The following is a 19743-nucleotide window of genomic DNA, read 5'->3' as shown; positions in this document are numbered from 1 at the left end:
GGATATGAAGGCCAGTCAGCAGCCCTCGGTGCTGGGTCAGACATGGGGGCATGCGAGGGAAAGGAAGTGCCATGGGTGACCTGGGCCTCTGGCTGTGGAACCGTTACTTGGTGATGTCCACCACAGCTGGGGTGGGGATGGGGACAGTACTGCATGAGGTTTTGCACATTCTGGTTTGGGGGAGCTTTTGAGTCATGTCAGTGGAGAAGCCAAGAACACAACTGGGTTCAGAGCTCTGTAGCTCAGAGCAAGTGGTGTGTTTCAATGAGCTGGTGCAAGGGAAAGGGATCCAGTTAGTGAGCCTAGTGAACAGTAGGGGATGGAGTCCTCAGGATGATTGAGAAGCGGCAGCCAAAGAAGTAGGACAAAGGAAAGAAAAAGCCAGAAGGTGGCAATCCCCTGGAAGCTGGAGAGGAGCGAGTTTAAGGAAGGAGGGAGGGACCTTCTGTGCCCCAAGAGGCCAAGAAACTGAGGACTGCATGCTCCCGTTAGACCTAGAGATGTGAGGGTCATATTAGCAAAGGCTGATGCTTTAGGTGGATGGAGGTGTGAGTGGGAGGAGGAAAGGTGAGACTTCTCTTTTTGACATCTGCCTGTGAAGGGTGGGGGTGTGAAGAAACAGGGCAGTAAGCTTCAGAGTATATCAAGTCAAGAGAGGTTTAAAAGACTGGAGGCTCCCCTTTCTCATCTACTTTACATTTAAGATTTTATTTGAAAAAAGGATGATGAAGTGAACTTGTTTGGTCTTGGAGGTCCTTTTCATCTTGGCATTCTATGCCAAAGGAGGCAGCTTGGAGCAGTGGGTAAGAGTTCAGACTATCTGACAAGTCTTGGATAACCTTCCTTCTTCTGCTTACTAGTTGTATGCTCTTGGACAATTGCTTTACCCTCTTTGAGCCTGAAGTTTTTCATCTGCAAAATGGGGATATTAATTTTCACTTTGCAGGACAGTTGTGAGGATTAAATGAACGAGCTTATGTAAAACTTTTGTGGCATTATCTGACAAATAGTGAGCGATGGTGATGATGATGACAATGGTGGTGATGATGGTGGTAATGAAGACTGAAGATGATGGTGATGATGTCATTGCTAATTAATGGTTATGGTTAATGATAGTGACAGTGATGGCAATATGACAATAATGACGGTGGGAGTGATTATGAAAAGGTTGGTGATGATGGTGGTGATGATAATGGTGGTGATGGTGATGGGGTGATAATTGGGATGATGATGATGGTGATAGGATGGTGGTGATGAAGATGGTGATGGTGATGATGATGATGATGGGGTGATATGATGATGATGGTGATGATGGTGGTGATGGTGATGATGGTGGTGTTGGTGGTGATGATGGCTGCGGTGGTGATGTTAGTGATGATGATGATGGTGGTGGTGTGGTGATGGGATGGTGATGATGGTGGTGGAGTGATAATGATAGTGGTGATGACAGTGGATGGTGGTGATGATAGTGGATGGTGGTGGTGGTGATGATGGTGATGATGGTGATAGTGGTGGAGGTGATGATAGTGATGAGTGATAATGATGGTGATGATAGTGGTGGTCGTGGTGATGATGGTGATGGGGTGATGGTGATGGTAGTGGTGATAATGGTAATGATGATGGTGATGGTGATGATGGTGATGGTGGTGGAGGTGATGATAGTGATGAGTGATAATGATGGTGATGATAGTGGTGGTCGTGGTGATGATGGTGAGGTGATAATGATGGTGATGATGGTGGTGGTAGTGGTGATAATGGTAATGACGAGGGTGATGATGGTGATGGTGATGATGGTGATGGGGTGATGGTGATGGTGATAGTAGTGGTGATAATGGTAATGACAATGGTGATGATGGTGATGATGATGATGGTGATGGTGGAGGTGATGATAGTGATGAGTGATAATGATGGTGATGATAGTGGTGGTCATGGTGATGATGGTGATGGGGTGATGGTGATGGTAGTGGTGATAATGGTAATGATGATGGTGATGGTGATGATGGTGATGGTGGTGGAGGTGATGATAGTGATGAGTGATAATGATGGTGAAGATAGTGGTGGTCACGGTGATGATGGTGATGGGATGATAATGATGGTGATGATGGCGGTGGTAGTGGTGATAATGGTAATGACGATGATGGTGACGATGATGGGTTGATAATGATGGTGATGATGATTGTGGTGGTGATAATGATGGTGGCTGTCATAGTAATGATAGTGATGGTGTGATAATTTTGGTGATGATGATGATGGTGGTGATGGTAATGATGGCAATGATGGTGGTGGTGGTAATGATGGTGGCTACCATTGGAACACTTGAGTCTGAAGCATCATGATGCATATTTCCCTGTCCCAGTTGACCATGTTGTTCCTGAGCCTGGGTCCAGCCTACTGACCTCCTTCGAGAAGTGGCACGAAGCAGCTGACACCAAATCCTGCTGTGATTACTCCCTTCACGTGGACATCACAAGCTGGTACGATGGCGTTCGGGAGGAGCTGGATGTGCTGGTGCAGGACAAAGGTCAGTTAAAGCCTCAGAACGGGGTTTTGGGAAATCCCTGGTTCTTTGGCAGATCCAAGGATTATGTGGAGTGAAAAATCCCCCTGTCTGCATCTGCTCTAAGCCTGATTATGAGCTGCCCTCTGCCCCATGACAGTGAGGAAACAGGCTAGTCCCTTTACAGAGTCCATCCTTTTCTCCTTGAAAACCTCTGGGCTATCCTTGTTCTCAGAAGCAGATCCAGTCTCTGCAGCCTGCCATGCTAGGCCTTTGCTGATCTAACCTCACTTTTCTTTCCTATCACCCTGATCACTAGCCTGGCTGCCATCCCTGAAACTGGCTATGCTGTGAGGCCCTTGCTCATGCGGATCCCCTGCCAGGAATGAATGCCCTTTCTCCTCTGCCTGCCCAGTGCTACTCACCTTTGAGACCCACCTCAACCATTACCTTCTCCCATTTCCCCAGTCAGAATTGCTTCATTCCTTGAATAGCCAATGCCGGTTACTTAGGCCTCCTTTGGGGCACTTTTTCTATTGTTCCTGGATTATGGGATGTTGTCTGTCTGGCTCTTCTGTCAAACCCTGAGTTCTGTGAGGGAGGGGACCGTGTCTATATGTCCCTGCTTCTCACCTTGGCTCCCCTCTGTTTGGGTTCACACCAGCACAATGTAGGCACTTCATGGTGTGCGTTACAGCGAATGGAGGGGAACGGATCAGAAGACACAAAGGAAGCGAAGAACAACAGAACGGAAGGAGTCAGGGCATGAGCGATCTGTCCAGAAAGGGGCAGTCGGGGCTCCTCTGAGGAGGCAGCCTCAAATCGTGGTGCTTCAAGGAGAGCAAGGATGTGTTCCCAGTTTTGAAAATAGCTGTGCTATGTTTTCTCATAATAACAGTATCATCCCCAATATTTAAAGAAAGTCAGAAAATGGAAGGAAAAAAATTGTTTTCCTCTGGTTCTACCCCCAATCACAATTTACTCTTCATGTGAAGGATTATTGCTTTCCATTCCCTGTGTATTTGGATGATTTTTCCCTATGTGGTTGTGCAATAGCTGTTATGTGGAACCATTCTTTTTTCACTTAACATTTTACGAGTCACATTACTCTTCATCAGTAACTTTTTAATGGCTCCTAATGTACAATATAATGGTTAATTTGCTTAGCTATTTTCTTTTTATTGGTCATTTAGGCTTTCTATTTGTTTTATTATAAATCCTGTTACGGTGAACATCTTCATGTATAAACATTTGGTTGCATTTCTAATTTTTCTTCAGATTTCCAGAAGTGGAATTAGAAGGTTGAAGGTTTTAGCATTTTTCAAGATTATGACGCTTATTGCCAAGTTGGTTTCCTGAAAGATGCACCCCCTTGTACCCCTGCAAATCCTATGCCAGAATCTCTAGTCCCTGCGCCTTTGCACCACTGGGTGTTACTGCTTCTATGAAATTCTTGCCGATTCGATGGGTGAAAGACACCACCATTGTGGTTTTCATGGCAGTTCTTTACTGATTACATTCAACATTTTGCATACATTTTTCCTTATGTGAATATCTGATTGTATTCTTCGCCCACTCATCAATTTGCATTTTCATATAGCGGTTTAAGCTCTTTCTATCAAGAAGGCATTATTGGCCATGGTGGCTCACGCCTCTAATCCCAGCACTTTGGGAGGCTAGGAGGGAGGATTGCTTGAGGCCCAGAGTTTGAGACCAGCCTGGGCAACATAGTGAGACCACGAAAAAAAAAAAAACATAGCCGGGAGTGGTGGTGCAAGCCTCCCAGCTACTTGGGAGGCTGAGCGGGAGCATTGCTTGAGCTTGGGAGGTTGAGGCTGGAGTGAGCACTGCACTCCAGCCTGACTCGGAGAGCGAGACCTTATCTTTTAAAAGAAAAAGGCATTATCCTTGTATTGCAGTTGCTGCGTGATTCACTGCAACTACATAACAGTAATAATCCAAGGAAATTGACAGTCTTGTATCTTACTTTCCTTACCTAATATTAAGTTCTGAGCAATTTTCCCTAGGTTGCTGCCCTAAGTGAATGGTCGTTTAGGGCGCCCCTCACTGAGATGCGAGGGTCTCTGGAGTGGCAGTGGAGTTTGTAGGGAAAGACACTGGGCTCCATGGGGCCTAGTGGGTCTGTGCTGCTTGCAGGCATCCAGGGAGCCCTGTGCTGTGTGCATCTGGGCTGGGTCACCAGCAGGCGAATGGCGATTGTGCTCAGGTCCTGGCAGCAACCTTTCTACTTTGTATGCTTCTATGAAATCAACTAACTTTTTAGATTCCACACATAAGTGAGATGGTGCAGTATTTGCCTTTCTGTGCCTGGCTTATTTCCCTTAACATAGGGTTCCACAGCTTCAACTTTGTTGCTGCAATACAGGATGTCCTTCTTTACTAAGGCCTCCATTGTGTACATTTACCACATTTATAAAATCCGTTCATTCATTGATGGACCCAGGTTACTTCCTAATCTTGGCTGTTGTAAATAATGCCGCAGTGAACACGGGAGTGGGGGTATCCCCTGGACATACTGATTTCAATTCCTTTGGATTTTTAGCCGGTAGTGGGACCACTGAAGCATATGGTAATTCAGTTTTTAGTTTTGTGAGGAGCCTCTGTACTGTTCTCCATAGAGATGGTGGTGCTAATTTACATTCCCACAAATGGTGCTCAGGAATTTCCTTTTCTCCACATCCTCGCCAACACTTGCTATCTCTTAGATGCAGGTCTGGTCTTGTCTTCTTTCCTTCCTTCCTTTCTCTCTCTCTCTCTTGCTCCTTTTTTTTTTTTTTTTTTTTTTTTTTTTGACGGAGCCTTACTCTGTCACCCAGGCTGGAGTGCAATGGCGAGATCTCAGCTCACTGCCTCCTGTATTAAAGTGATTCTCTTGCCTCAGCCTCCAGAGTAGCTTGGATCACAGGCACAGCCCACCACGCCTGGCTAATTTTTGTATTTTTCGTAGAGACGGGGTTTCATCATATTGGCCAGGCTAGTCTTGAACTCTTGACCTCAAGTGATCCGCCCACCTTGGCCTCCCGGATTGCTGGGATTACAGGTGTGAACCACTGCTCCCGGCCAGGTTTTTATTTTCTAATCAGCTTAAACGCTCTCAGCGGCTCCACATCATCCCCAGAATAAATCACAAGCTGTCCGCCTGGCTCGTGAGGATGCGCCCACTCCTCCAGACCGGCTTGTTCCAGTTCCTCGGGCCCAGAGCCCCGGCCCCCTGCACCTCCGTTTTCCATCTGCTCGAGGCTGCCTCTGGCCCTTGGGGCTGTGTGAGTGAGCGCTGGCCCCTTCAGGAACACTCTCCCTGCCTTTTCCTAGCGATTCTCCTGTTCGTGCTGAGCTGCACTCCCCTGGGAAGCCTTCCCTGAAGTCCCCTGACAAATGCAACCCGCCATGCATCCCCCACATAGTGATCATCAGACTGAGTTGTCTTTGCCCGTTGACTTGTTGGTATTCCCACACCCCAGCCCAGATGGCGAGCCCCCTCCGGGCAGGGACTTGTCTTCTTGCTCATAGTTGCATGGCCGGTGCCTGCATACGGAGAGATGCATCAAATATCAGCGAACCAGCTGATTGATTTCCTGAAAGATGCCTTTAGTAACTTCTGTATCCCAAGCGCTTAGCACATGCCTAGCATAGAGCAGGCTCTCAATAAATGTTTATAATATGAATAAATAAGTTAGGGAAGGAAAAGAGAGAGAGACGCAGGGAGGGAGAAAAGAAAGGGAAGGAGAAACACACCTGGTTTCCTTTGTCCTAAAGCGTTTCAGTGCATCCTTCTCTAAGTCAGAAGGGCTTCCCCAGAAATCTTGATAGTCGTCCTGAGTGTACTGTACAGTCCAGTGCAGGGCATTTCCAGGATGGGAAACCAACACATTTGGTGTAATGTCCTCTTTGCAGAAATGGGGAAAGTGAAACCCAGAGAGGTGCAGTAACTTCTCCAGTGCCACACAGCAACTGAGGACTGAACTCAGCTCTCCCGGACAGAGCAGCTGTCACTGTTGATGTCTTTATGGGAATTGCAAACACAATTTTTTTAAAAATGGGATAAAAAAGCATGTGCTTTAGGACATTTCTAGAAGCTGCATGACTAATGTCTTTTCATCTTCCTTGCAGATGCTTATTACACCCTTCCTTATCCTTATCACACCCCTCCCTCTCAGCCTGGGGAGTTTCCACCTCCTCCTCCTCCTCCTCCTCCTCCTCCTCCTCCTCTTTCTCTTCCTTCTCCTCCTCTTCTTTTTCCTCCTCCTCCTCTTCCTCCTCCTTCTCCTCCCTTTCTTCTCCATCACCTTCAGATTCTGCTTAGGTGTGACTTTCCCTGGAAGCTTCCTTTGATCTTCACCCACACCCTCAGGCTGGATAGGTGCCCCTTTGGGGATCCCAATGGCACTCATCTCTCCTGGCGACTGCCACTCTGCTCTGTGGTCATTGATTTATTGGAAAGATATGCTTCTGTTTTTTCTTAAACATTTTTTTTTTATCCTTTTTATCTTGAAACAGGCGTCAATTCCTTCCAAGTCTACATGGCCTATAAGGATCTCTACCAAATGTCCGACAGCCAGGTAGGTCCCTCACACTCGCCCTTTCCCCTCTTGTCTGGGCAGGACTGGGCCAGCTTTGCCAGTCCAGGCAGCACAGGGCAAGGGAGATTGTGAGAAGCCGCGGGGTTCGAGTCCTGATTCTGGCACGGAGTGGCTGTGTGATATGGTGTCAGTTGTTGCCCCTGCTGGCCTTCTGTTCTTTTCTGACCGTGTGAGTGGCATGTAGAAGGGGGTCCCTGGTTTGGCGGCTCCCAAACCTGGCTTATCCTCAGCATCATCTGGAGAGCTCACTCAAATACCAATTCTTAGTGCATGTTACAGATGTGGGGTGTTGGACTCAGGAACCTGTACTTCCCAGAAGCTCTGCATTTGATTCTGGGATTCAGGCAAGGATGGGGACCATTTCTGAGCTCTGACACAGGAAGAGAGACTGCCTGGCCTTCCCTCACAGCAACTGCAACATGCTAGTCTTGTCACATTTGTAAGATGGAACATTTCTGGCCCTACCAACAGCAAATGATTATTACGTAGATGCAGCAAGTCAAGGGAGATGGAGCCGCAAGTTGTTCTTCAGGAGCAGCGGTTACGACTTACAGGACACCTGGCCTTCTTATACTACTGGGTCTCCTAGTTTTGTTTCATTGTCACTTTCCTTTGCTCTGCTTGTTAGTGTGTGCAGAAAATCATGGAGGCTACAGCGAAGCCAGGCTGCAAGCCCTGGCCATACCGGCTGCTTGCTGTGCAGCCAGGGGCAGCTCTCCCAACTTCTCTGTGCTTTAGGCTCATAATAGCCGTGCCTTATAGAGGCAGTTGAATGATTTTATAAGATGAATAAAGTGCTAGGATGGTGCCTAGCACAGAATGGTGCCATAAAGGCATCAGTAAGCAGGGTGATTGGTTATTACCATGGAGATAGATGGGCAATGGGAGAAGCACTTTATGTCCTTCCTTTCAAATAAACACTTGGGGTTACAGAAAATAACTTATCCCGAGATGTCCTGGAGGCCTTTGATACAATCAGCAAAAGACATTCAAAGCGCTGAAAATTGGTTCAGTGACATAGAAAACATAGCATGTGATGTGCTGGCATCATTGTGATTTTCACCTGTTTCATTGTAACCACTGGAGCCCTGGGCATGGATGGAATCGAGCAGCCTCTGGGTGCGGGTTCTCAAGAGTGCTTCATGCCTCCACATGCCTTCCCTATTTGCTGAAAGAAGGATGTGTGTCGGAAAGCAGGCGTCCCAGGGGATGTTGTCTTGCATGCATGGAGAACAAAGTTGAGATTCAAGTACCCCGGAGAGGGAGCTTCATGGCTTTGGCCCTTACCAGGGGCAAATGCCCAAATGCAGATTGTCCTCAGGTAGGAGGAGAACACTGGGCAGTGGGGCGGGCCTGTTTTGGCTAATTGAGAGGATAGTTAGCATACTATATATTATCTGAGTACTGGAGTGATTAGAGAGCTTGTTTTCCCCACCCCACCATTGTCTATAAAATGGTATGGGTTCACATTTTTGTAAGGATGCACACATCTTCTGTGGCATATAGGTGGCTATGGTACAGCCTCAGCAGATTTAGTTGGACAATTTCTGTAAAACTAACCGTGACTTCTCAGGGCCAGTTGTTGCCATTAACACCTACAGGTGTTTCAAAAAAGCCAACCCAAAAAGACAGCAAAAGGCACAGATAGGCACTGAGATTGAGTCTGTCTTCATGCCCTGGGGTGACTTGGACCAGTTGTACCCCATCCTCAGCTCCCTGCTTTTGGATCTACAAGATGTCAGGGTGAAGGAACGGTCCTTCCAAGTCTGACTTGTATAGCAGCACATTCCATCCATATGAATGTGTCTGCAGAGGCTGCCAGGTGAATGACTGAATGGGTGTGAGAGAAGAATGGTCTTTGTGAATGCACCTGCTGTGATTTTTTTTTTTTTTTAATCTCACACCAACCCCTGTTTATCTCTCCATAGCTCTACGAAGCCTTTACCTTCCTTAAGGGGCTGGGAGCTGTGATCTTGGTCCATGCAGAAAATGGAGATTTGATAGCTCAGGTGAGTGGCGTGAATTTCCACTCCTTCTACCTCAGTCTGATTCTTCCTGTTGCAAAAGGTTTGAAAAAAGAGCATTGGTTAGTGAGGAGGCTATACAGTGAAAGGTCAAGCCAGGAACTGGGTGTCATATCAGACACACCAGGTGAGAGTCACTCACACACCATTGGCAGGCCACATTGACTCTAGAACCTGTTTTCTCACCTGTACAATGAGCATAATATAACTGCCCTGTGAACCTTGAAGGGTTTGCATGAGAGAATGAGTATGTGAATGAAAATGCTTTGCAAACCTAGGTCATACCAGTGGCAAAGCACATGGAACCTGGTGTTCCTCATTGTCTTCAGGAATTGGGAGTGGGCATCACGGAAAACCCCAGGCTTGGAGGAGGTGTTCCAGGCCAGCCTCCTCCATCTCCCAGTCATGTGACCTTGGGCAAGGAACTTTTTCCCATGAACGCTCTCATTTTTCATCCAGAGACACCCACCTGGCAGTGTTATTGTGTGGATCAAATGATATTATGTGCCATGGTTTGAATGTGTCCTTCAAAAGTTCATATGTTGAAAACTTAATGCACAAGCTAGTAAGTTGATGGTATTTGGAGGTGAGGCCTTAGGGAGGTAATTTGGGTTAGATGAGATCATCAGGGTGGGGCCCTCATGATGGGATTAGTGGCTTTATAAGGATAGGAAGAGAGGCCTGAGCTGGCATGCACCTGCTGTCTCATGTTTTGCCCACCGCCATGCTATGATGCAGCAAGAAGGCCCTCATCAGATGCTGGCACCTTGTTATTAGATTTCCCAGCCTCCAGAACCATGGGAAATACACTTATTTTCTGTATAAATTACCAAGTCTATGGTATTCTGTTATAGCATCAGAAAACAGATTAAGACATCATGTACATGAGGTTCAGAATCTACACATAATTGACTGCAGCCATGCAAAAGTTTTGGATAAAATGAGACATGAACATATTTTGATAATTCTAGCTATGGGGTGGAGAATTTGTTGGGAAAGAATGAAAGCTGGGAGTGGTGGCTCATGCCTGTAATCCCAACACTTTGAGAGGCTGAGGTGGGCAGATCACTTGAGGCCTGGAGTGTGAGACCAGCCTGGCCAACACGGCAAAACCCCATCTCTACTAATAATACAAAAATTAGTTGGGTGTGGTGGAGCACACCTGTAATCCCAGCTATTGCAGGTGGGAAGACAGCTATTACAGGTGAGAATGCAGCTATTACAGGTGTGACGCTGAGGCATGAGAACTGCTTGAACCCGGGAGGTGGAGCTTGCAGTGAGCTGAGATTGTGCCACTGCCCTCCAGCCTGGGCAACAAACAGAGCGAGACTCTGTCTCAAAAAAAAAAAAGAAGTCAGCGTGACCAGCTAGGTTCTATTCCAGCAGTTCTCATAAGAAATGAAGAGAGGAGATAGGAGATGGAAGAGGCGAGTGTGACAGGAGGGAAACGCAATCTACAGGACCCAATCTACAGGATTGGGTGGAGGAAGAAGAGAAAGAAGTCAGGGGGGGCTTCTGGGTCTCTGGTGCAGAGGCATGGATTGGTCATAATGCTGTAAATCAAGACCAGGCACATAGGGGAAGGTTTGGATGCAGCCAGTAAAGGTAGTTCATGCCAGGCCTGATGCAAAGGGCTTCACATATTCATACTCACAACTACTCCATACGGTAGATATAATTATTCCCATTTTATAGATAGGGAAACCGAAGCTCAGATATGAATAAGTTGCTCACTGTTGCTCACGGGGCAGTAGAGCCAGGATGTTAACCAGTTCCCTCTGGTTCCAGAGCACAGTGGAAGAGCAGCATAATGGTTCAGTGCTGGAGATCTAAAGCTTCACCATTAAGGTTCTTCTGTTGACTTCACTTCTTCTTATCTGGGTCCTTGTAGTTTTTCTGCACAATTGATATTCTTTCAAATTCAATGTAAAAAACAAACAGTGCCTTAATTCCATCATGCAAGAGTATTCTGTCCATTGCTAACAGGTCACTGCGTCCGGCCCACACTCAAAAAGAAGGGATTATACAAGGGCAGGAATGTCAGGAAGTGAGAATTACTAGGGCCACATCTGAGACTTCCTCCCAATCTGTCTTCTGGCCCCCATGATTGATGACCCTCTCCCGTGCAAATTATAATCATCCCCTCCCATGGTTCTTAAAAATCTCATGACAGCATTAGCTCAAAGTCTGGCATCTCAACATCCGAACCAGATCCAGGTGTGGATGAGGCTCCTTGGCTGTATTTCCCATAATCTGTAGGTCTATGAAGCTAAAGAAGGAAGATATCTCCCTGATCCTCCTGACATACAACATGCAGTGGTGGACCTGACATTTCTATTCAAAAAGGGGAAAATAGAAGGCACCAAGGAGTCACTGGTTCATGGTGGTTCTGCAATCTGGCTGGGAAATGTTGGCAGTTCCTTGATTGAGTCTCAAAGCCTGAGAATAAGTCTCCATAGCTCTTGGCTCTACCTTCTGAGCTCCTGCTTCCATCTTTTGAGTCGTCCATCCTTTTTCATGAAAGGTCGTGCATGTCTGTCGCAGCTGAGTGGTTTTCTCAGCCTGCTTCTTGCTCAGTAGAATTTTGGGGATCAGCCAGGCATGGTGGCTCATGCCTGTAATCCCAGCATTTTGGGAGGTTGAGGCGGGCAGATCACCTGAGGTCAGAAGTTTGAGACCAGCCTGGCCAACATGGTGAAACCCTACCTCTACTAAAAATACAAAAACAAAAAACAAAACAAAAAAAAACTAGCCAGGCAGTTGCCTGTAATCTCAGCTACTTGGGAGGCTGAGGCAGGAGAATCACTTGAATGTGGGAGGTGGAGGTTGCAGTGAGATGAGATCATGTCACTACACTCCAGCCTGGGTGACAGTGAGATCCCGTCGCAAAAAAAAAAGTGTTTTGGGATCCAACTGCTTCTTTTCATATCACATGCCTGTGTTCAGTGTCAGCTTCCAGTATTTTGCTAAGGCAACTCTTCTAAAAATCTGTGGGCCTCCTGTGAATCTCACTGGGGTTCATGCCGTAAAACAAAAGGCACCCACCAATTTCTTCCAGATAATCCCTCTGCTACCCTGATGAGAGAGCTGAGAGACACAACGGCAAGCTTCCTAGAGGCCCTGTAGTTTGACTGAGACGGTCCACAGGCATAGCCTTTGAAATGTCTCTTTAAAAAATATATATTTTTTAATTTTTTTGAGACTCAGTCTCATTCTGTCACCCAGGCTGGAGTGCAGTGGTGCAATCTTGGCTCATTGCAGCACCCATCTCCTGGGTTCAGCTGATTCTTGTGCCTTAGCCTCCCGAGTAGCTGGGACTATAGGCATGCACCACCACACCTGGCTAATTTTTGTATTTTTAGTAGAGACGGGGTTTCACCATGTTGGCCAAGCTGGTCTCGAACTCCTGACCTCAAGTGATCTGCCTGCCTCAGCCTCCCAAAGTGCTGGGATTATAGGTATGAGCCACCACACCCGGCCTAGAGGGTTCCTATTTAAAGGATCTCTTTACTGTGACTGATAATACTGGGAGGCACCACCCCTCACCTTTCTGAGTTCTTACCAAGGAACTGTAGAGTCACATCCTTGGTTTCATCCCAAGACTGTTGATGGCTGCTTCTCGTCCCCTGTGAGGACTCACTGGCAATGTCCTCAGAGGCCCTATTTCTTCTTAGAGTCCATTCAAGGCTATTTAAAATGCTGTTTCAGAATTCATTCTCTGCCTGGTTCCAGAGCCTCTTCCACATATTTAGATATCTTTTATGGTAACACCCTACTTCTGGTAACAAAACCTGTACTAGTCATCCATGATTGCATAACAAATTACTTCAGAACATAGCATCTTAAAGCAAATTATCTCAGGGTCCTGTGGGTCCGGACTCCAGGTGCAGCTCAGCTCTTTCTGGCTGAGGGTCTCACAGGCCATAGTGACTGGCAGGTGGGGCGGTGAGCATCTCAAGGCTCAACTCGTGCAGGATTTGCATCCAGCCTCTCGTAGGTGGTGTATTTCTGGATTTAGCTCCTTGCTAGCTGTCAGGCTAATGTGATGGTCTGTTCTTTGCTGGCTGCTGGCCAGAGGCCTCCCTCAGTTCCTTGCACATGGGCAGCCCCAGCGAGGCGGCTTCCTTCAGAGCAGATTAACCAAAGAGCAATAGGTGAGCAGGTCGGCAGCCAGAGTCTCTGTAACCTGACCTTGGGAGTGACAGCCCAACCCTTTTGTCTTGCTCTGCTCATCAGAAGCAAGGTGCTGGGTCCAGCCCATACTCCAGGGGAGGGGACCCCGCAGAGTCTTGAAAAGCAGGAGGCAGGATCACTGGGAGTCGTCTTAGAAGTTGCTGCCACACAAATCTTAGCTGATTTTAAACTTTCTAAAAATGGAACCATACAGCACACATTCTCTTATGTCTGGGTCCATTTGCTCAATCCGAGGCATGTGAGATCCATCCTTTGGCCAGGCGTAGCGCTAGCTTTTTCTATTTCATCGCTGTGTAGAATTCCACTGCACGAATCTGCACAGTGTATTCTCCAGTTGTTGGATATTTGGCTAGTTTCACATTTGGGACCGTGATGCGTGAGGCTTCGGTGCTTGTTCTTGCTCCACTCTTGTTCAGCCTTTTATTAAACATAGGTTCACGTCTTTCGCTGGTATATACCTAAGAGAGGAATGGCTGGGTGTGTGTAGATTCAGCTTTGGTGGTTACTACTACACAGTTTTCCAACGTGCACTCGCGCCCCCACCAGTGTGGCAGAGGCCCAGCCTGCAGCCCCCAGCTCCTGAGTGCCACATCAGGGGCTTGGCTCTCCTCACTGCTCTCACTGCCAGCAGAGATTTCGCTGTTCCAGCTGCAGCACATCTTTTGGACATCTGCTTTCCAGCTTTCAACATTTTGTTCCTGTGGTCTTCTCTGTATTTTCTTGGTTCCTGTGTATCTCTTTCTGTTGTGACTTCAGTGTGTTTTGGAAGGCAGTGAAACAAATGCATATGTGTAGTCCATTATTTCAACTAGAAGCCCTACTCTCATTTTTGGTTTTCCTCATTATGTCATCTTTCATCCTCCCTTCTTCCCCTCTCCTCCCTCCCTCCTGCCTTTCTCCCCTTCCTCCCCTTCTCTCTATTCCCCTTCCCTCCCCTGCCCTCCCCCTCCTTCCTTCCTCTTTCCTTCCAGAATGGTAACTGACATCTAAACAATTTCACATAGGGATTTCTCGGTATTCTAAGATCCTTTTGTAAACATTTTCTAAAAATGCTTTGTAAACAGCGTCTTCAGTAGCTGAAATTATTCCATTGTTTACTTAAATCTACCCAGCTGTTAGACTTTGAAATGGTTTTCCATTTATATTCTTGTAACAGCCTCCAGCGTAATAACCACAGACGCACAGTTGAAATTGTGATTTCCTTTCATGGTTGATGGGGCCCGGGGTTCATGACGGGGTCATGTCCAAGAACAATGACACACACACTGAGGAAGTTAAAATTAGCAACAGCGCAGCTGGCATCTGGGCAATGTCAAACATTTTTTTTTTTTTTTTTTTTAAGAAATAAAAGTGTTCCTGGGACAAAGCAACTTTGGGCCAGATGGATTTGAATCTGGGCCATCAGCTCAGGGAGCCATTTCAAGGTTATATGATAAGTTTGAGGTAGTGGTTTCCTGCCAGAAAGACAGATGCCAAGAAGAGGCAGCTGAAGTAGAGATGAGAGCCGGCTGCCGATTAATGAGCGGGCGCTCGCTCATCAGGTTTTGTGCTGAGCGTGTTTTGTATGCTCGCTCATCTGGTCAGCGGTCACTCTGCAATACAAGCACTGGTATCCCCAGTGTACAGAAGACTGAGGCTCAGAGAGCTTGACCAACCTGCCCAAAGTCACAGAGGAGGCTGTTCTGGATCTGGACTTCCAGTTTTGGGACCTTTGATTTCAATGTCAAAGACTAGAGTAGGATTTCTAGTTGAAGATATCCATGTTGTACCCAAACATCACGTTTCTTCCCAGAGGAGAGCCCTGCAGGGAGACTCCGACATTGAGAGGGTGGTGGGTGGTCTTGGAAGCTCGTGTCTTATAATCCTGCTGCCTCTCATTGATCCCGGGAGATTCAATATAAAGCAGGTGCAGATGGAGCCATGGAGGGCTGCAAAGGGGAAGGTGGATGGGTGTGTAGTGGAGGGGACACAGGTCACTGCCCCCACCCAGCACACTGTTAACCTGGTGCAAGCCACTCACCTCTTTGGGACCCAGCTGTCCCCTCTGTCTAACTAGGGGGTTGGAGGAGTCACTTCTCCCAGCTCTGGCATCCTCTAATCACTGACTCATTCGTTCTTGTCTTGTAGGAACAAAAGCGGATCCTAGACATGGGCATCACGGGTCCTGAGGGCCATGCCCTGAGCAGACCTGAAGAGGTAAGGACTCCCGAACTCAGGCATGACTCTGACACTCACCACTGAGTACTCACCTTGATGCTGTTCCAGCTGGAACAGCCCAGCCAGGACCCGGCTCCTTCCCATGTCCTCTCCCAGACCATCCCAAACCATATTGTTTTCCCCGGGAACCCTGGGGGCTGCTGGCTGGAGAAGCCAGGAAGAGGTGCTGCCTCTCCCAGGGTCCTGGAACTTCACTCCAAGGCCCCGTGGGTGCTTCAGTGTCCCAAGTGGATACGGATTCTCACGGAGGACTTTGCATAGTGGATGATAGGAAAGTGAAGCTGCATGCCCAAGCCCAGCACCCGGGAGACAACTCCCACTGCCTGCCCTGCTCCCAAGCCTTGAAGAAGGGTGACTTCCCCTGGAGTGGCTCTGTGTATGTGTGTGAGAGAGTGTGTGTGAGTGTGTGTGTGTGAGAGTGTGTATGTGTATGTGTATGTTAGTGTGTGAGTGTGTGAGTAGAGGTGTGAGCAGGGAGCGTAGAAGGAGGAAGGCAAGCTGATCTGGCATGGAATGGAGTGGGCACCCTGGAAGCCATTGTTTGAGTTGAGGACACTTTCTTTTTACTTTCTTTCTTTCCTTTCCTTTTTTTTTTTTTTGAGGTGGAGTCTCTCCCTGTTGCCCAGACTAGAGTGCAGTGGTATGATCTCAGTTCACTGCTGCAGCCTCCACTTCTTGGGTTCAGGTGATTCTCCTGCCTTAGCCTCCCAAGTAGCTAGGACTACTAGGCACAGGCCTGTGCCACCACGCCTGGCTAATTTGTGTTTTCTTTCTTTTTTTTTTTTGGGTGGGGGGATGGAGTCTCGCTCTGTCGCCCAGGCTGGAGTGCAGTGGCCAGATCTCAGCTCACTGCAAGCTCTGCCTCCCAGGTTCACGCCATTCTCCTGCCTCAGCCTCCCAAGTAGCTGGGACTACAGGTGCCCCCCACCACGCCCAGCTAACTTTTTGTATTTTTAGTAGAGATGACATTTCACCGTGTTAGCCAGGGTGGTCTTAATCTTCTGATCTCATGAATAGAGACTGAGTTTCACCATGTTGGCCAGTCTGGTCTCAAGCTTCCGACCTCAAGTGATCCATCCGTCTTGGCCTCCCAAAGTCCTGGGATTACAGGTGTGAGCCACCATGCCTGGCCAAGTTGAGGACATTTTTTGATGCCCTCATCAGGTCATTACTGAGTCTCCTGGGCCCGTGCCCTGGGCCTGGTGTCTGCTGGACACAGGGGACACAGACGTGAGTGGACAGGTTCCATGTCCTGAGGGCTTGAGATCCCACCCAGTGCTCTTCATGAGCTCCATGGCCCAGGGATGGCCACGAGCTGTGTGTTCCTGGCCCGTAGTGAGGTCAGGACAGAACCGGGAGGCAGTGGTATAAAGTTGTATAGCACTTGGATGTTGCAGCTGTATCCCAGCGTGAGACCAGTGCCCCGCCCCGGAGAGCAGGGGCACTGTCAGGCGCTGTTGGACTCCGTATGTCCTTTTCATTCGATGGAGCAGATTTCCCTTCTGACCACATTTAGTTAAGGAAAATGGAGATGGGTGGTAGCTGTGCCCCCAGCCTTCCCTCTTGTGACACTGTGTGTGCCGTGTTCAGCTGGAGGCCGAGGCGGTGTTCCGGGCCATCACCATCGCGGGCCGGATCAACTGCCCTGTGTACATCACCAAGGTCATGAGCAAGAGTGCAGCCGACATCATCGCTCTGGCCAGGAAGAAAGGTATGTAGCCGGCCCTGGGCCTTCTAGGGCAGCTGGGGCCTGGAAGGGGGTGTCCTGCAGGTTCAAGTTCACTCCCTCCCGAACTCAGACAGAGTTCTGTCTGAGGAGGGAGAGGTGAAGGGGGGATGCTCCTGACACAAGGATGGTGGCTGGAATTCTTTGGTCCCAATGACCCTAGGACCCTAGGACATTCACCTTGATAAGTCCAGCTCCATTGAAAGAGAATTTTAATCATATATTATGTTTAATCTAATGGATCCAAGTATTCAACATGTCATCAATGTAAAAATCATTAATATTTTGCATGATGTTTTCTGTACTCTCTTCAAAATTCCGTGTGTATTTTACATGTACACAACTCGGTTCAGACTAACCACAGCCTCAGGTTATTGGTGGCCGCATGCGGCTCAGGACTGCCTTATTGGACAGAGCAGCCATGGACCCCAAACACGTTGTTTCGGTGTTTTTAAGGGCAAGCTGACAAGTAGAGGCTAGAACAGCACAGCTTGCCTGAAACTAGCCCCGTCTGAAGATAAGGAGACCCGGGCTCAGAGAGGTTACGGAAATCTGGAAGCAGCACCAGCCGGGAGTGGGTAAGCAGGCAAGTTCTGGAGCCACAGGAAGCCATAAGGTGGTCACTAGCCCCACATGGCTATTTAAATTTAAATTAAGTAATGTTAAATAAAATGAACAAGTTAGTTCCTCAGTGGCACCAGCCACACCAGCTTAAGAGCCACATGTGGCCAGTGGTTGCTGGTTGGGCAGCTGTGACGCAGGGCACCTGCCTTACTACAGAGAGCGCTGCTTGATGGGCTGCCCTAGAGCCGGGCAGAGCTCACAGCTGCCTCTCCTGCTGGGCAGCAGGTGGCCTCGGGCGAGGGCAGCAGAGTCTCTCGGGCCACATCTCTTGCCCCTGGTCTCTAATGCAAAGATCTTTCCTGGGAGCCCCAGCTTCCGCCTGCAGGCTTTTCTGGAAGAAACCCGCCTGGCCCACTCCATGAAAGGCAAGCGGGAACTTCTGGGAAGCTGGTACTCGGGAAGCTGCCCTCCGGCCCTGGGCTGATAGAAACACATCGAATGCACTTTCCCCTGGGGTGGGACGACCCCGAGGCATGTTCCCGAGCAGGACTGAGTGCCGTGGCCCTCAGCTGTGCCTCAATGAGAAATCTCCCTTTATTGGCTGCTTTCCCTGCCTTATGTCACTTCCTCAATCCCCAGCCAGTATTTCCTGGAATCACCTCCCAAATAAGACGCTAGAACTAGATTCCTAAGATCTGCTTCCAGCAGATCCCAAACCGAGACAGCAAATCGTGGCTCTGTGCCTTGGCTTACGAATCTATAAAAGGACATCATAATGTCCAAACCCTAAAAGCAACAGCCGTATCCACAAGGTTGCTGGGTGAGTCAGCTGCCGTCCGCCCCACGGAGCGCTTGGCGGGGTGTGGACAATGGGATGGAACTGGGCCTGACACCCAAGGTCCCTGTGGTGCAGGCGGTGATGCCTGCGAGAACGGCGGCCAGTGTTCCAGCCTTCAGCCAGCCCCGTTCTCCCTCCACAGTCTTCCAATTTTGTGCCTTTGACATCTGCCTCAAGAGAGTATTTGCTTTTAACCAGGCTTGTTTGTGTTTGCCCCTCCCAAGGTCCCGTAGTTTTTGGCGAGCCCATTGCCGCCAGCCTGGGGACCGATGGCACCCATTACTGGAGCAAGAACTGGGCCAAGGCTGCGGCATTCGTGACTTCCCCTCCCCTGAGCCCGGACCCCACCACGCCGGACTACTTGACCTCCCTGCTGGCCTGGTGAGACCTGTGAGAACGTGGGGCTGGGGGAGGCAGCTGGGGCCTTTGGAGGCAGAGAGTTAATGGTGGGAATCCGCAGGCTGGTTTGGACTCATGGTTATAGAGGAGGCTCTGCCCCGTGCTCTGAAAGGACAGCGCTTGTGTGGCTTAAAACAGGCCTTCAGGGACCTGAAGATCTGTGGCATCCAGTGACTGTTCCATTCACGTCTATTGACCTCCTCCTGTTGAGCCAACCTACTGTTAAGCACCTGCTCTGTGGCAGGCACCGTGGTGTATTGGGAAGCACTCAGGATTAGGGATGGAGACAAGGCTGTGTCACCCTGGACCTGGGACATCACCCATAACACCTCTTGGTCCCCCTCATTTTACTCAAAGTGGGAGCAGACAGTACCTGCCTATGAGACAGTGCAGGAAAAGGACCTGGAACCAGGGGCTCCAGAAGTGGCTGCTGCTGCCTGCAGCGCGCCTGCTGTGGTGCACGCACACCGTGGAGCCCAGCACCTCAGCCCCTTCCCTTCTGTTAGCCACCACGAGGGACGAGCACTTAGCAATAGCAAGGCCACACAGCAAGCCTAAGTATCCAGGCCGCTCTGGAAGCAGAGATGCATGCTTAGAACCCACCGGGAGGTTCGCAGAAGGCTTTCTGGAGGAGGTGGCATCGAGACTAAGGCTTGGGGATGAGTAAGAGTTTGCCCAATAGG

At 48.8% G+C, this 19743-nt stretch overlaps 1 protein-coding gene across 3 annotated transcripts in view; it reads left to right on the top strand.

Moving 5' to 3' along the window:
- CRMP1 (collapsin response mediator protein 1) overlaps positions 1-19743 on the top strand; it is a 71188-nt gene that overhangs the window by 34048 nt on the left and 17397 nt on the right. For all 3 annotated transcript variants that reach the window (XM_008017943.3, XM_008017944.3, XM_008017945.3), the window contains exons 4-9: positions 2357-2521; positions 7016-7077; positions 9027-9107; positions 15444-15512; positions 17124-17244; positions 18886-19042. In XM_008017943.3, the coding sequence (XP_008016134.1) occupies positions 2357-2521; positions 7016-7077; positions 9027-9107; positions 15444-15512; positions 17124-17244; positions 18886-19042 (655 nt within the window). The remainder of the gene's footprint in view (positions 1-2356; positions 2522-7015; positions 7078-9026; positions 9108-15443; positions 15513-17123; positions 17245-18885; positions 19043-19743) is intronic.

This window comes from Chlorocebus sabaeus, chromosome 27, assembly GCF_047675955.1.
Source record: "Chlorocebus sabaeus isolate Y175 chromosome 27, mChlSab1.0.hap1, whole genome shotgun sequence".
Lineage (NCBI taxonomy): Eukaryota > Metazoa > Chordata > Mammalia > Primates > Cercopithecidae > Chlorocebus > Chlorocebus sabaeus.
This window is presented reverse-complemented; position numbering and strand designations above follow the sequence as displayed.